Genomic DNA, 17,562 nt, shown 5'->3' on the forward strand with positions numbered 1-17,562 from the left:
TGGGTGACAGGGCGAGACTCTGTCTCAAAAAAAAAAAAAAAAAAGAAAAATAAAGTCTTAATATTATTATGAAAATAGTGTTGACCTTGCAGGTCCTCTTAAAAGGTCTCAAGGACCCTTATGGGTATGAAGACTGTTCTTTGCTCTAAAGTGTCAGTTTGTTTCAGAATATAAAAGAGCATAATAAAGGACAAACTTTCATGAGATTGTATTTGCCCTGGTTTCTAGTAACTGTGTTTGAAGTGAAGCTGAGAAACATATTAAAATTTTAGTGAGTTTGCTGAGTTTTGATGTGCTTATTTCTTTGGTACTGATTAATGCCTGTCCTACAATAAGAAAGGTTATTCTTTTTGTGTAATTTGCCTTTTTGTGCTTTCTGTTTATCTTTATTTAAAGAAATAAAAAAGCGAAGAACAAAGGTTCCTCATTTATGAATTGAGCCAAGGTTATTTACAATCATGTTACCTTCTATGTTCATTTTCAAATATTTTATTGTTGTTTTGAAAAATTAGGTAACCAAGTACAGTTTCTCAGGTCTTCATCAAGTGCCCCATTCTTTTTTAATAACTCTTTTGATTTTTGCCTTTTAAAGATCAGACCAAAATTTAGGAAAAAATGTTCTTTTCTTTTTTTCTTTTTTTTTTGAGACAGAGTCTCGCTCTGTCGTCCAGGCTGGAGTGCAGTGGCGCAATCTCGGCTCACTGCAAGCTCCGCCTCCCGGGTTCACGCCATTCTCCTGCCTCAGCCTCTCCGAGTAGCTGGGACTACAGGCGCCCGCCACCACGCCCGGCTAATTTTTTTTTGTATTTTTAGTAGAGACGGGGTTTCACTGTGGTCTCGATCTCCTGACCTCCTGATCCACCCGCCTTGGCCTCCCAAAGTGCTGGGATTACAAGCGTGAGCCACCGCGCCCGGCCGAAAAAATATTCTTTTCTTACCAAAACTCATCTTTAAAATTTCCTAGAGGGCCTCTAGAAAATCCCAGATTTGTTTTCATCTTATAAAAAGGAATGCTGAGAATAATTAGATTTGTTCAAAGTTTCATGAGAGGAACTGCCATATCTGAGCAGAGACACTCAGTCTGCCCTAGGTTAGATTCTTATAGGTAAACTGTTATTAATAGAAATATTTCAGAAATTGTTTGCTTTACGGGAAGTTCTTGGAAATTTGACAATGCCTTTGCTGTTTTACCCTCAGAGGAAACACTGATCAAAACTTCTAGGCTGGCATGGTGGTTCACGCCTATAATCCCAGCACTTTGGGAGGCTGAGGCAAGAGGATTGCTTGAGCCCAGGAATTCAAGGCTGCAGTCAACTATGATGGCACTACTGCACTCTACCCTGGGTGACAGAGTGAGACTTTGTCTCGAAAAACAAAATAAAACAAAAACCTCAAAACAAAACAAAAAAACCCCTACTATGAAATACTTACACGTGTACCTCAAAAAAGAATGTTACTTATCTTCTATTCTGATATTATTGGTTACGGAAGTAAATTAAGCATAGCTCTCAAGTATTTGTCATTCACAGAGAATTTCTGTTTTACTTTGATGCTTGCCTGAAGGCTCTGCTATAAGCTATAGTCAATAGTTTATGCCCGAAACAGAGACAGATTTAGAGCATTAGGGAAAAGGAGTGTAATAGGCACTTTAACATTGATATTGAGATATCAAACAATAACGTCTTGAGTACAGGCTTCTGAGGTGATATAGCTTAGCTAACTTTTATATAGTACCAAAGCAGATGGCTTCAGGAAAGCAGACGGCTAACTCAACATTTAGCAGAACAAGAATGATGTAGGACTAAGTGAAATATTAAAGAAAAATTTTTTATGTGTTTGTTTGGAATATTGTTGATTAGTTTTGTTTTGTTTTTTGAGACAGAGTCTTCCTCTGTCACCCATGCAGGAGTGCGGTGGTGCGATCTTGGCTCACTGCAACCTCCACCTCCCAGGTTCAAGCAGCTCTTGTGCCTCAGCCTTCCAAGAAGCTGGGATTATAGGCATTTGTCACTATGCCCAGCTAATTTTTTACTTTTAGTAGAGGTGGGGTTTTGCCATGTTGGCCAGGCTGGTCTTGAACTCCTGGCCTCAAGCAATCTGCCCACCTTGGGCTCCCAAAGTGCTGGGATTATAGGCGTGAGCCAACGTGCCCAGCCAATTACTTTTAAATATTCTGAGGCTACATGACTCTAGACTTACAAAACAAATCAAGGAGCTTACATGGTTAATTAACACTCTTATTGCTAAATAATCGGGCAAACCTCATGAAACCAGCCTTTTTTGTGATAAGTTATCATCTATGTGGTACTTTGATCATAGGGGGTGCTGGAGACACTATTAGCAAAACTTAAGAGACTTAGAAATGAGCAAAAAAGGTCACTGGTATCCAGTTTAGTGCATCGTTCTGGATTATTGCCACCTTTCATTGTCTTTGAGTTATTTAATAATTTTGTAGGTTGAGGAAAACTTATAGTAATGCATATGATTCTTTAGTTTTCATGGCAAAAGGCAGATACTGTTTAACTATTTAACAAACTTTCAGTGTTTTGTAAAAATGAAACTCTTTGCAAAGGGTATGTAGGGCAGGGGGGTGAGGTGAAGGAGGGGAGAGATCTTTAGGGAAGTAACTGTGGAAGAATCATTTCTCCTTGGCTGGGAAGAAGGTACTGGTCTATGAGTCCAACAAGCAGCAGGGGCCCCTCCTCGCTGTTTAGCAGGCAGTATGTTGGAGAAGTGGTCAGATTTTAGAAGGGATGGCTGTGAAATACACCCAAAGAGGCTAGCTGCTCTGAGGTTTCCAGCCTCTACTTGATCTTAGTGCTCCTCGCATGGCCCAAAGGAGCAAAGACTTGAGATCTAATGGTACTACAAGAATACTCTAGATGTATCCAGTGCAGACCAGTGACCAGGTGTGTCTCCCTGATGCTTTGGTGCTGCTTAAGTACCTTCAGGTTCCTTGGCATAATTCTTGGAGATAGTAAGCTCCAGTTGTGGCTTAATAAAATTTCCCACCAGTCCTATAGCACAGGCACTTACAGTACAATTTAAATAGAATTAAATACATTTCTTGCATACCTGAGGTTCTGCACTTAATATTCATGCCTGCTACATAATGCTTCTGAATTTTTCCTTGGTTTCCCTGTTTTTTTAGTAACTGGTTTTCAGGCTTAGCTCCTGGGCTGAAGCAAATGTTCTGTCTTTTATTATTTTCTTTCTGCTATGGAGGTACCCTAAATTCTTTTTGGAATTAAAACTTTTTTGCTGGCAGGAATTTGCTGCATCTATGTTTTATCTGTTTCTTCCTGGTTCCTCTATCATCTCATTCCCACTCAAGGAGGTAGGAAGGGACAATTAGCAGCTCTTAAGGAATACCGTGGGATGCCCAGTTCCTAAAATTTCTTTCCTAGTAAATTAAAGGTTTAGTGTAAGTATCTTATTACACAGAGAATAAAATAAATAAAACCAATATGCTTAACTATATTGGCTTTGTTTACTGGTGAGCAAATCCCTGGTATAAATATATCTTTGTTAGCACTAATAAAGAAGGTTAGGGCCGGGCGCGGTGGCTCACGCTTGTAATCCCAGCACTTTGGGAGGCCGAGGCGGGCGGATCACGAGGTCAGGAGATCGAGACCACGGTGAAACCCCGTCTCTACTAAAAAATACAAAAAATTAGCCGGGCGCGGTGGTGGGCGCCTGTAGTCCCAGCTACTCGGAGGCTGAGGCAGGAGAATGGCGTGAACCCGGGAGGCGGAGCTTGCAGTGAGCCGAGATTGCACCACTGCACTCCAGCCCGGGCGACAGAGCGAGACTCTGTCTCAAAAAAAAAAAAAAAAAAAAAAAAAAAAAAAGAAGGTTAGGTTGAGAAGTGTTCTGTCCTTACCACAATTGAGCCACAATTGCCAAGCCTATATATGCTATGAGTTTGTTACCTCTCCAGAAGTACTAGAAAAGATAAACGTTAGTTCTGCCAAATAGCTATTATTCCACAATTAGGTTAATCAGAAACTAAGAGAAATTATGTAAGACACAAACCCTGGAAATAACAAATTTAACATTTAAATAGACCTGACTTCATAGTTTGCTCTTGTAATATTGAGAGTACCACAGGCAGTTTGATGGTAATGAAAACAGACACGTTGCAAATTATTTCTTTCAGCTGCACTACAGTGCACATCTCAGCCCCTAGCCTTTGTGATCTCAGGAGAGCTCTGCGGCAATTTGCTCTACCTGGGGCTAAAGACTCTGGGAGACTTTGAGGGAACACTAATCCAGCAATTTGTCTGCTATAACAACACCTACACACACTACGACACTTTCACTCCTGGAGGTAAGGTGAGATTTTTTTCTCCCAAACTTTTTAGCATCTGCAGGGCTATTCTGAAAGGCTCTAACACTAAAGTTTGTGAATGGGAGGCAGGCATTCTTCTGTTCAGGTTGCTAAGTTCTGACATTTGTTCTCCGAGCCAACAGAGTTCACTGTCCAAAGAGTCAGGTTATAAATTTAGGCAGTTTTATAGCTACAAGAGGACAGAGATCAAGTACAATCATATCTGTAAGATCTACTTTAAAATAAATCAAACTCTTAGAAAATATGAATTTTAGTAAAAATTGCTATGACAGTATTTTTGTGATTTTTCAGTTTAGTCATTAATGTGAGAGAAAACATGGAAAAGGATTATCAGCTGGCAAAACATTTTATGCTGAAATATCTTTGAGCCAAAAATTAAGGTTGGTTATTTAGTAAAGAATATTTTACTTTTATAACATTATTCAGTGGACCCAATAGTCATTGTAAACTAACACATTTCATTAAGAAACGTAAACTTAGTGTTACTGAAATATTCAAATTGTGGTCTTTATAGGAACAAGTATATACCATCTACAAATACACTTAGTCCTATAAAATAATATGTGTGTGTGTATATATATATATATATATATATATATTTTTTTTTTTTTTAGACAGGGTCTTGCTATGTTGCCCAGGTTGGAGTGCAGTGGTGTGATCTCAGCTCACTGCAGCCTTGACCACCCAGGCTCAAGCGATCCTCCCACTTCAGCACCTAAGTAGCTCGAACTGCAGGCACGTGCCACCATGCCCAACTAATTTTTGCATTTTTTTTGTAGAGATGGGGTTTCACCATGTTGCCCAGGTGGTCTTGAACTCCTGGGCTCAAGTAACTTACCTGCCTCAGCCTCCCAAAGTATTGGAATTACAGGCTTGAGCCACTGTGCCTGGCCATATTTTCCTTATTATTATTATTTTGTAAAGAGGAGCAAAAGGAATGCCTAATCCTCCCTTTCTTCCTTGTGGGGAAAGGGAGCTAAGCATTCTTGGTAGATTTGGAATATATGGTGGGTGAATTGGTTGGCTCCTGGGGAGTCATGTTTAAATCTGAGTAGAAGGAAGGATCTTAGAGTTTTACCCTAGTGGTAAATATCATGTATAAAGGATGTCCTAATGTAGTAAAATAGAGTGAGAAACAGGTCAGAAGTTTTCCAGGGGAATAGCAAAAACCATTCTGCAAGTTGTGGGATTCTCCAGGTTGCTCCTGAGGGTAAGCTCCCTGACCTACCCACATTGTATCCCTTTTAGAGAGACCAGTAATTTCTGAAACCCCCTGGATTTTCAGCTGTGTAGGATCCTGGTTATGAATATCAGATGCCTACCAGACCATAGTTAATCGACCATATGCAAGAACATTAGAGCAGGTACATTTTCACGAGCCCTATCTTTCATACCTTTTCCCCCATGGATACACCCCCTGATGTGATGATGACATCAGCACGACTGATACCCTCATTCAAGGCATTGAGTAAGTCATCTGGGCTGGAAAAAAATAAAGACAAAGAAATTAACAAACAAGGAAAAGATTTTAGATATAGTGCCAACTTAAAACTACATCGCCTTATTCACTAATAGACATTAACATGAGTACAGCACTATATTCTGTATGAAGTGGGAATCAAAAGGGTCTCTGCCTAACAGGAGCATTAAGTCTTATGGAGAAAGGACCTTGTACATGCTGAAGTAGTGGCTACTGGCGATTTCACAGGGCTTTTTGTTCTAACAAGCCACTATAATGAAAGGAGACAATGAGATGTTGGAGGATGTCTAACTATCCTGGTTTGCCTAGGAATATTCCTGTTTTAGTACTAAAGTCAGATGTCCTAGGAATCCAAGGCAATCCCAGACAATTGGTTACCTGAGGTGTTGGAAAGATCACATAGGACTCTTTAGAGAGAATGTCTTAAGTGAGGCCCCGAGAAATGAGCTGGATTCTGAGAGGTGGAAAGAAAAGGAATGGGAAAGAGCTTCGTAAGCAAGAGGATCTGTACTAGCAAAGGCTTGGAATAATGGTTAAGCCTGTGCTGTTTCTAGGTCACTGTGGAAAATGGCCTGCTTAGAGTGAAGGACTTGAGTGGGAATGACTGGGACAGGTAGGATGGGACATGATTTTGAAGAACCCTCAAGCTGATGAATTTGGAGTTTATCTAATAGGAAATGGAGGGGGAAGGATCCCTAGAAATAGGAAAAGCCAGTAGGTAGTAATAATGTTGGGAAGAGAAAAGGTAGGGGAAAAAGGACAAGGAAAGTAGAGATGGTATGAACTACTTATACAGGATATGAATACAGGATGAATATTAGGAATGGAAGCTAGGCAGGTTCCTGACTGTCACTTGAAAAGGCAAGTGCAACAGGCTCTTTGATGGTACAGGTTGAAGGTCTAGGGAGAAGAGATGAAAACGGGGGTCTTATCTTTGGATGTCAGAACAGTTGAAAAGTCCTACCTTGAGACTTATCAAGTGAGAATAAACAAAATTCCAAGAATCAAGACTTATGAAGGGACAGGATGATTGGGAGTAGTTGAAAGGGATTGTTTAGTTACTACTTTAAATCCATACGAATCTACTGGGCAATGTGACCTGTAATTGGCATTTCCCTTCAATTGATGCAGTACAGAAAAGATACTTTTTGAGGAGTATATATCTAGCCATACCCTTGTTTTCTGAAAAATTCTTACCTATTTATACCACCTGACTCTTCCTTTCCCTTTCTTCCCTATGGACATCTAATGAGAACAACTAAAAAGGGAGTAACCCTGGCTTCTGATTTTCTGCTTCCTGCCTTTCATCCCCCTTGAGGCCCAGCTGTATTCTTGCTCTTGGGTTCTATGAGATAACCTTGTATCCTTCCATAAATGTCTTCTTTGCTTGCACTAGCTTCAGCAGGTTTTTGTTAACTTGAAAACAAATAATCTCTCAATGAGACAGCATATGTTCTCACAAATATCTCATGACAGTGAAGTTTATTCATGCCCCCTTACCTTAATGCACTATTTGATGAGAGAGGAAGAAGAAAAGTTAGTGACTCAAGATAGCATGATTTATAACTAGGATATAATTTCAATTTTTATCCAGGTGTGACAGAGGTAGGGAGAACTTGAGACCTATCAGAGACACAACCTTCACAGACTCTATAAGAGATAAACTAGTCAGGAGGTGGCATAGCACAGAGATTAAATATGTGAGCTCTGGAGTCAGACTGCCTGAGTGGAAATCCTGGCACCACTATTTGCTAGATGTTTAACCATGCACAAGTTGCTTAACTTCTCTTTGCCTTAGTTTTTCATCTGTAAAGTAGCCATAAGAGGGTTGTTATGAGGATTAAATGACATCCTATTAATACATATAAAACACTTGGAATAGTATCTGGAACAAACTAAGTTTTCAAGAAAGTCATATGTCATTACTATTGCTGCTATGTTAACAAGTTAATCAAACATACCTAACAAACTGGCAAAGTTCAACTACAGCATGCTTGGGATTTTTATTCTGGAAAATACTCATGAGTAACACACAATAAAATCATACACTGGGACTTAAATACATTCACAGAGCTAAATATGAAAGGTCCAAATGGCAAGGTAGGCCTGGTTCCAACCTGAATAGCTTCATTTACTATGAGGTTCTCTTACAGGGTCTGGGTAAAATTCTCCTTTTCCTCTAGCACTGGCCTGTCCACAAGCTCTGGCTTTGGGAAGCAAGCTCCCAAGGAGAAGGGCCAAAAGTTTGAAAAATGGCTCATATAAGGTTCAGCCTACCAACATAGAGACCCTTTAAAGTCATTGAGTCAGTCATTGCATAGGCAGCCAAAAAAGTGCCCAGGTATTAACTGAAGGTAGAATCTATATGTAAAACATTAAAGACTTAAAAAAAACCCCTGACATAAATTTCAAAGTTAAACTAGTTGGGCAAACATCTCAGAATTATTTTGAATAATGTTGTACTTAAAGTATTTTTGACCTATGTATTTTGAACAGATTTCTCATCAATCCTTTTCATTTCAATTTAGGAAAAAAGACAGCAAATTATTCTGTTGTATTGAAATACTATATAATATGCATGTGATGGGTTCCTGATGCCCAGAGTTCTGGGCTCCTTGCCTTGCTGGATCATATTATCATTATGCTAAGCCAGTGGTTCCTCATTTACTATGGAGTAAATGGAAAAAACATCCCAAACACAGCATCACATGGAATGTGGTTCAAAATACTGACTGGGTAATGAATACTATCAACAAACACAATTTTATGTTAGTAGAAAAAGGTATTAGGCTAATTTTATAAACCTTGTAATATATTTTTTATATATTAGGCTAATTTTATAAATTTTTAATATATTAGGCTAATTTTTAATATATTAATAAATTCTTAATATATTAGGCTAATTTTATAAACCTTGTAATATATAACTTACAATATATGTTATATACATATAATACATAACTTACAACATGTTGCTTCTATAGAATTACTGTAAAGCTACTGTAAACAAAGCAGCAGTGAGATGCACACCGTCATGGTATCCATCTTTGTAGGCAGATAAAGGTTCTGGGGCCTAGCTGATTACTACAAATAAGCACTTTTCAGTGCTTTTTCGTACTTTTTTTTTTTTTAGATGGAGTCTTGCTCTCGTCGCTCAGACTGGAGTACAATGGCGCAATCTCGGCTCACTGCAACCTCTGCCTCCTGGGTTCAAGCGATTCTCCTGCCTCAGTCTCCCACGGAGCTGGGATTACAGGCGCCTGCCACCATGCCCGGCTAATTTTTGTATTTTTAGTAGAGACACAGTTTCACCATGTTGGCCAGGCTGGCCTTGAACTCCTGACCTCAGGTGATCTGCTCGCCTTGGCCTCCCAAAGTGTTGGGATTATAAGTGTGAGCAATCGTGCTGGCCTTACTCATTATTTTCATATTGTTTGGGAAACATGTTTTTTTCCTATTTTGTAAAACCTCAGAGACATCAACTCTCCATATGAAATTTTCTAATTTGCAGAAATCAACTGAAAGGGATTTTGTTCCAAATCCTTACTGAAATTTATCATGTTTCAAAGAATATGCTCAATGATACTTTGTACTCTGTGGGTAGTACATTCACAAAATCATTGAATCTCAAAGTTGTAAATGTTATCTTGTCCATTATCACTGCTGGGCCAGTTATTTGGGTCCTGCCATACTCTATCCCCCTTTGTTACTCTCTGTAACTCTCCTTTCTGTTGTATGCTTCTGGTGTCTGGAGATTTGATCAGACATCCTGCCTTACTAGAGAGACAGGTACCAATGTATGACAACAGCCAGGGGATCTATAACTTCATTTATGTTGCATGCTATAATCTCTCAACAAATCTGTATGCTAGATTGAACAGGTATTACTATGCTCATTTTAAGAAAAGGCAAGTTATATTCAGAGAGGCAAAGTGTAGATAGAGCAGTAAATGGCAGAGCCAGGACTACAAACTCTGGCTTCTTATTAAATGCTTATTCCTCTCCCTGCCTAATCAGAAATGATTGTGTAGTTTTTTAAAGGCATGTAATATACCATAAAAGGAAGAGTCTAATGAGAACAGACCCTTGTCCAAAATCATCAGAAAGAGAGGATGCTGGCCAAGTGTGGTGGCACACCTGTAGTCTCAGCTACCTGGGAGGCTGAGGTGAGAGGATTGCTTGAGCCCTGGAGTTCAAGACTGCAGTGAGCTATTATCACATCTGTGAATAGCCACTGCATTCTAGCCTGGGTGATATAGTGAGACCTAGTCTCTCTCTCTTTTTTTTTTTTTGAGATGGAGTATTGCTTTGTTGACCAGGCGGAGTGTAGTGGCGCGATCTCGGCTCACTGCAACCTCTGCCTCCTGGGTTCAAGCAATTCTCCTGTCTCAGCCTCTCAAGCATCTGGGATTACAGATGCCCGCCACCATGGCTGGCTAATGTTTTGTATTTTTAGTAGAGATGGGTTTCACCATGTTCGCCAGGCTAGTCTTGAACTCCTGACCTCAAGTGATCTGCCCACCTTGGCCTCCCAAAGTGCTGGGATTACAGGCATGAGCCACCATGCCCGGCCCTAGATCTAGTCTCTTAGTAATTAAAAAAAAAAAAAAAAAAAGGAGAGGATGCTATGGCAAGAGATATGGATTTGTCTGGGGTAACCAGCAGAAAATTGCATGTGCGAATATTTTACTATACTCTTTGGAATGAAATGAAGGTGATTCAGAATCCCATGTTCAGATGAAAACTATGATTTTGGTTAACCATAGCTTAAGGGCCTATTCACATCACAAATTTGCTTTCTTTTTTATGATTCATGCTATATTTTAAATTATAAAACATTTCCAACATAACAGTATAACAAACACCCATGTATCCATCACTCAGATTTGAGAAATGCTAATATTTTCCAATATTTACTTCATATTCCTTCCCCAAGACTCTTGATTTTTAACATATAAAAACTGAGTTTTCTTTCTAAAACTCAAAGATTACTCTGAATAGTGATAAGAGGAAATAGGTAACAAGGGTTATAATCATGAATAATATAATAGAGAGAAAACAGTTCATGATTTTCTCAGTTTTCTTACATAAAGCAAGCAGGGTAGATTAATTTTCTCAAGGATAGGAGGCTAAAACTACAAAACATTATAATCTGACCTTATATTTAAGACAGAACTTCCTACATATAAGATCTTAATATCCAAGAAATAAAATTAATGACAATACTAATGTTTTTAAAAAATACATTTTCACCCCTATGTGTTAATCTCACAATTCTGTGAGGAAGGCAGGACAAAAGAGGACACTGAGGTTCACATAGGTAGTGTTAGGTTCAAAGTCATCATGTGTTTTTTCTACTCTTCTTCTCAATATAGTAATATTTGAATTATGAAAGACATTTTGTTACACATAAAACACCTTCAGATAAAAGCTATTTATCAGCATTTACCTAAATATATAAATCTTATTTGTATATACCAAATACTGATAGAAACAAAATTTGTACTTCTAAAATTTGACTTATTCTCACCACTGCCACTAGAGGGGCTATTGGATCAAGCAGATTAAGTTTTCTAGGTATATATCAGTAGTTTCCCTTTTCTCAAAGAGTGGCATATCTTAAAGGGATATCATGATATCACTTAAATCTTTCTTCATTAACAACTGCAGTTTTAATTTAATTTGGATGGTGCTTAGCCATTCCTTTACAGATAAATCTTTTTTTTTCTTTTTTGAGACAGGGTCTCACTCTATCACCCAGGATGGAGTGTAGTGGTGTGATCATGGCTCACTGCAGCCTCCACATACCAGGCTCAAGCGATCCTCCCACCTCAGACTCCTGAGTAACTGGGACCACAAGAGTGCACCACTACACCTGGATAATATTTTTTGTGTTTTTTGTAGTAGACACGGTTTTACCATGTTGAATCCTGGGCTCAAGAGATCTGCCTGCCTCAGCCTCCCAAAGTGCTGGGATTACAGGCATGAGCCACTGCACCTGGCCTAAAAATAATTCTTTTTTTTTTTTTTAAGAGAGTCAGCCAGGTGTGGTGGCCCATGCCTGTAATCCCAGCACTTTGGGAGGCCGAGGCAGGTGGATCACGAGGTCAGGAGATCGGGACCATCCTGGCTAACACGGTGAAACCCTGTCTCTACTAAAAATACAAAAAATTAGCTGGGCGTGGTGGCGGGCACCTGTAGTCCCAGCTACTTGGGAGGCTGAGGCAGGAGAATGGCATGAACCCGGGAGGCGGAGCTTGCAGTGAGCAGAGATTGTGCCACTGCACTCCAGCCTAGGTGACAGTGCAAGACTCCTTCTCAAAAAAAAAAAAAACACACACACACACACACAAGAGTCTTGCTCTGTCACTCAGGCTGGAGTGCATGGCGCTACCTCTGCTCACTGCAACCTCTGCCTCCCGGCTTTAAGTGATTCCCGTGCCTCAGCCACCCAAGCAGCTGGGATTACAAGTGTGTGCCACCATGCTTGGCAAATTTTTGTATTTTTAGTAGAGTTTTGCCATGTTGGCCAGGCTGGTCTTGAACTCCTGGCCTCCCAAAGTGATGGGATTACAGGCATGAGCCACTGCACCTAGCCAAAAATAATTCTAATACTAACATGAATCTTGATTTACTAATACTTCCCATTTATTTTCATTTGAATTATTAAGTACCTAACCATTGTTCTCTTAGAGTACCAATATTACATGAAAGCATTCTACAAGACAATTGCTTTAATGCTAAGAATGTATGCACTAGGCAACAGAAGATAAAGCCATCAACTGAAGATCTGAGTGTCACAAAGTCTAGAATCCTGTTTTATCTCTACTGCTAACTACCCAGATGATCTTGAAAAACTAGTATCATTTTTTTTGGGAAGGGGGTATTATTCTCCTTATCTATAAAATGAGGACATTTGGAGTATGTCTTTTTCATCTCTAACATTCACTGATTCTAAGAATTTGTGGTTGGTTGGGATCCAGATCAAGGGCAAAGCTATAAATTTTTTTAGGTTGACCCAGAAGTCCGAAGTCTACTTGAAAAAATACTAAGACTGCCCTATCCTTTAAAGGCTGGGAAAGTCCAGCCTTTACAACAAAACTGTCCAGGAAGCAAAGAGGCTTGGACTGTTTATTTTTTGTACTTTAATAGAAGACTAGCAGCTTGCCATTTAGTACTTTGCTAATTCAGGAATTGACACCTCTCTTCCTTTTGCCACTCATGATCCTCTTTTCTACTGTAACTCCATTCTCACCAGGCCCAAAGTACCCTAGCAGCTTCCAGAACCCTTAGGGTGAATCGAACTTTCAGTAGGGAGAGGAAAATACCAGCAACCTAAGTAACAACCAATTGGAGAGTGGAAGAATGAGCATAATATTTAGGATATCCCCTAGAGAACTAAAACTTCTGGGGCAATAGATAATTTTAGTAACAATAATAAGCAATTAAAACACTAATACAGATTCAATTACGACATTAAAACTGTGTTCTGGAACAAAATATGTGATTTTCAAATTTTAAGATTTAGTAGATGAAGGTAAGTACAGTTCTTGTCAAAAATTAATTAGTTGCTTGGAAGATCAAGTGGTAGAAATATCTCCAAGGATTGTGCAAAAGTACGAAAGATAGAAGTCATACAGAAAATAATAAGAAGACAGAGCAAGAGACTGACATATTATAGGAATTCCATAAAGAAATAAAGGAAGAGATAGAGGGAGAAAAAAGGAAAATTTCATTTATTTGAGAAGAGTTGGATTTAGAAATTGAAAAGGTTTACTAAATTCCAGGCAAGATTGATTAAAAAAAAAAAGCAAAACAAAAACATAAACCTAAATATGTCCTGGTACAATTTTGGAATTTCAAAAATAAACAGAAAATCTTACAAGCTGCCAAATATTTAATAGGAAGATTGGGTTACTAACAAAGGAAAAAGTAATATTGGCTTTGGACTTCTTACCTACAATACCCAAAACTAGAAAATAGTAAATTAACATCAACATACCTCTTCAAGCCATACAACCCTCAAATCCTACATCCATTCACCAATCAAAATGGAAGAATGATACTTGTTAAAATGAAAAGATTCAGATGACAAATCACCAAGTAATGTTCTGGAAAAATGACTGTAAATGAAAAAATGATTCAGAACATAGACTTCAAGGTAGGGGAAGTTGGAGGAGAGGAAACAGTAGTGAAACACACACACACACTCCTTTATAAAAAATATAGCTAAATCTAGGCTGGGCGCGGTGTCTCACACCTATAATCCCAGCAATTTGGGAGGCTGAGGTAGGTGGATCACTTGAGGTCAGGAGTTCAAGACCAGCCTGGCCAACATGATGAAACCCTGTCTCTACTAAAAATATAAAAATTAGCTGGGTGTGGTGGCAGGTGCCTGTAATCCAGTTACTCAGGATGCTGAGGCAGAAGGATCACTTGAACCTGGGAGGTGGAGGTTGCAGTGAGCCGAGATTGCGCCATTGCACTCCAGCCTGGGTGACAGAGTAAGACTGTCAAAAAAAAAAAAAAAAGAAAGAAAGAAGGAGAAAAAAAGAGAGAAAGAAAGAGGAAAGATAAAGAAGAAAAAAGAAAGAAAAGAAAGAGAGAGAAAGGAAAGAGAAAGAAAGAAGGAAAAAGAAAGAAAGAAAATAACAGGTAGGGCAAAAAGTCACCAGGCAAATGTAAATAAGCAAAAAAGCAGAAGTAGTAATATTAACATCAAAACGGGATTTGATTTAAAAAAACTTAAAAGGATAAAGAGAGGCAACAAATTATGATAAAAGGAAACTTTGTAAAGATGATGCAGCAGTATACAACTCTCTCACAAGACAGGGTCTCATTTCATCCAGGCTTCCTTATTGCCCCACCAAATTCCTGCACGTTGTAGGCACTCAGTAAATGAGCTGAATGAAACCTGATTTCAAGTCAGTCTATCCACAGTAGCTTTGGGAGTAAATACTGTTTAGTTACTCAATTATAATGATATCATAGGCTAATAATATTGTCTGGGGATGAAAGAAAAGATACTGCTAAACATATAATCATAAATAGTACTTTGAGAAGGGATTAAGGTGAAACAATTGTGTATTCAAATATCATGTAAAAGAGGAAGCCAACTTATTTGGCATTGCTTGGAGGGCAGAATTAGGGCTAACAGATGAAAGAAACAGGAAGAAAGACTGGCTCCATGTAATGGAAAAACATACTTACTTTAACAGCCATCGAACAATAGAATGTGCTACCTCATGAGGCAGCAGAGATCTTTCTCACTAAAAGAATTCAAACAAAAACCTAACGGCTAAGTTGTTTCAGATTTTCCTTAACACCTCCATTGGGTGAAAGTTTAGACTAGCTAACATCAGAATAAGATACTGTGATTCTATGGAGATACTGAATGTTACATAAACACAATGACTATTTTCTTTTCACATATAAACTGAAGCATAGAGGGAAACACCAACCTGATCTGACTGATGCAATTTGATACTCGTCTTGTAGATAATACTCTTCTCCCTTTCATTTTTGAACATAAGAAACATTTGCCTATTTGACTTGAGTGAAATGAAAACAGTATCTTTTCTTCCTAAAGCCATGACATTCATCTTCAACTTAGAAGATGGCTACCAATATTAATAGCATTCTCTGTAGAGTTCTAACTTGATCACATGTCAAAGAACCACGCACTTAATAGAAACGTAGAAAAAGAGAAAGGAGAAGCATGTTTCAAAATAAATCTGTCAGAGAACGAATGTAGCTTTCTCAAAACCGTATGTACTCATCAGTTTCTGTGAAGAAAGAATATATTCAGAGGGTATGACATCTTTTGAACACTGTATCTTTTCAGATTTCAATCTGATTGCTTTGGGGGCTCAATTCCAAAGCAACTTAAAAAAGTTAAGACTTTTTTCTTTTTATAATTTACATCTGCCTCAAATTACTATAATCCTGATTCTGGCATAAAATTATTTTTGCTTTATCATGAAGATAAACGGTAAAGGCTCTGTCTTGGTTTTGAATTTTACAGCATTTACCCAAGTTTAGGATTTATGAATTTCAGAAAGAGTATTCAGAATGCAGATACATTTCTATTTAAAAATATTTAATATAAACACACAGATGGACAACAGCTGCTAATTAGTTTCCTGTTTCATCTGTTACACCAACTGCAAGCTGCATCATTTTAAGATCAGTGAAGACGACACTGAGAAAAAGTCTAGGATGTGTAGATTAAAGAACGTTGGCAGTTAATTATACCAAGGTAACAAAAAATAGCTGAGGACATCTATTAATCATATCATAGTTTCTTCAGAGGTCAAAGATAAATTCATTAACTACAAATCTTTTCTGGGTGTCTACTTCACATATGCAATCAAACTACATACTACACATATAGCCATCATTTCATTCTTTTCCAGTCTCACTGGGTGTTCTGGGACCACGGAGTCATGTAAAGAAAGAAGAAAGCATGGTTCTTGCCTTTAAGTTTACAAGCTAGTGCAGAAAACTCATCAGTGAAAAAAAAGGTTAGAAAAATGAGTGAAATACGCAATGACATTAATATCATCTGTTGAATTCAAATACATTAATTAAAATGAAAAAATATGTATCATATATTTATATATAATATAAAGAAATGATAAAAAGGGTAAATGGGATAGAATGATCAGAACTAGTTTGAGATAATTAGGACAGGCTTTCTGGAAGACATTACTTTTTATGAGTTTGGGGTAGGAAAACAATGTCTAAAGCTACAGTAATACCTAGAGGTTATTCACAGAAGAAACAGAAATGTCAATTGCAGTAGCAACGCTTAAAGATAAAGAAGGGCGGCCGGGCGCGGTGGCTCACGCCTGTAATCCCAGCACTTTGGGAGGCCGAGGCGGGTGGATCACAAGGTCAGGAGATCGAGACCATCCTGGCTAACACGGTGAAACCCCGTCTCTACTAAAAATACAAAAAATTAGCCAGGCCAGGTGGCAGGCGCCTGTAGTCCCAGCTACGCGGGGGGCTGAGGCAGGAGAATGGCGTGAACCCCGGGGGGCGGAGCCTGCAGTGAGCCGAGATCGCGCCACTGCACTCCAGCCTGGGTGAAAGAGCGAGACTCCGTCTCAAAAAAAAAAAAAAAAAAAAAAAAGAAGGGCAACTCTAACAGCTACATAAAGTCTACCACTGAGATTGGAAAGAACCTCTCGTCATTAAACACGTTTGTTAAGGTAGAAAGAATGTTCTTTGTTAACCAACAGAAAATGAGAAGTCTCTGCTGAAAAATGATCAGAAAATAAATCTATCCCAGCTTGCCAGGAGTAAAAGAAAAAAAAAAGAAAATAAATCCATTTTGTTGGCCCAAAAATGAAAACTTTGCATTTTGAGCAGAAAAGGAGGTTTATGCCATAAGGAAGGCAGATAGTTTATAAAAATGACAAGAACCAATTAAATTCAGATCTAAATTATCGTTGATGATTAGAAAACTCCTACTTTAAGAACATTAGGTAAGCAATGAAAAATTAGGATGTGTTTGGTTCACAAATTGGAAGTTGTAAGGCACTGGGCTTTGCCCAAATAATCGCTGTGCTGTTAAGTCTATCTTGATAATTCCTGCTAAATGTGCCAGTTTTTTAAGAACCCATTTTTCTATCTCAGTACTTGTCCTTCTGCTTCTTGCTTTAATATAAAGAGGTAGCTTCAGAAATTCGTAGCAGCAAGAGGAGGCAGTTCAAATACAAAACACCAA

General features: G+C 38.5%; 1 protein-coding gene and 1 long non-coding RNA gene across 19 annotated transcripts in view; one reads left to right on the forward strand and one right to left on the reverse strand.

Moving 5' to 3' along the window:
- GPHN (gephyrin) overlaps nt 1-17,562 on the reverse strand; it is a 722,880-nt gene that overhangs the window by 33,372 nt on the left and 671,946 nt on the right. For all 18 annotated transcript variants that reach the window (XM_055291351.2, XM_063644412.1, XM_063644411.1 and 15 more), the window contains one exon: nt 5,746-5,833. In XM_055291351.2, the coding sequence (XP_055147326.1) occupies nt 5,746-5,833 (88 nt within the window). The remainder of the gene's footprint in view (nt 1-5,745; nt 5,834-17,562) is intronic.
- LOC129488856 (uncharacterized) overlaps nt 8,419-17,562 on the forward strand; it is a 38,234-nt gene continuing 29,090 nt past the window's right edge. The window contains exon 1 of the long non-coding RNA XR_008659725.2: nt 8,419-8,567. This is a non-coding gene — a long non-coding RNA (uncharacterized lncRNA). The remainder of the gene's footprint in view (nt 8,568-17,562) is intronic.

This window comes from Symphalangus syndactylus, chromosome 8 (assembly GCF_028878055.3).
Source record: "Symphalangus syndactylus isolate Jambi chromosome 8, NHGRI_mSymSyn1-v2.1_pri, whole genome shotgun sequence".
Taxonomy (NCBI): Eukaryota; Metazoa; Chordata; class Mammalia; order Primates; family Hylobatidae; genus Symphalangus; species Symphalangus syndactylus.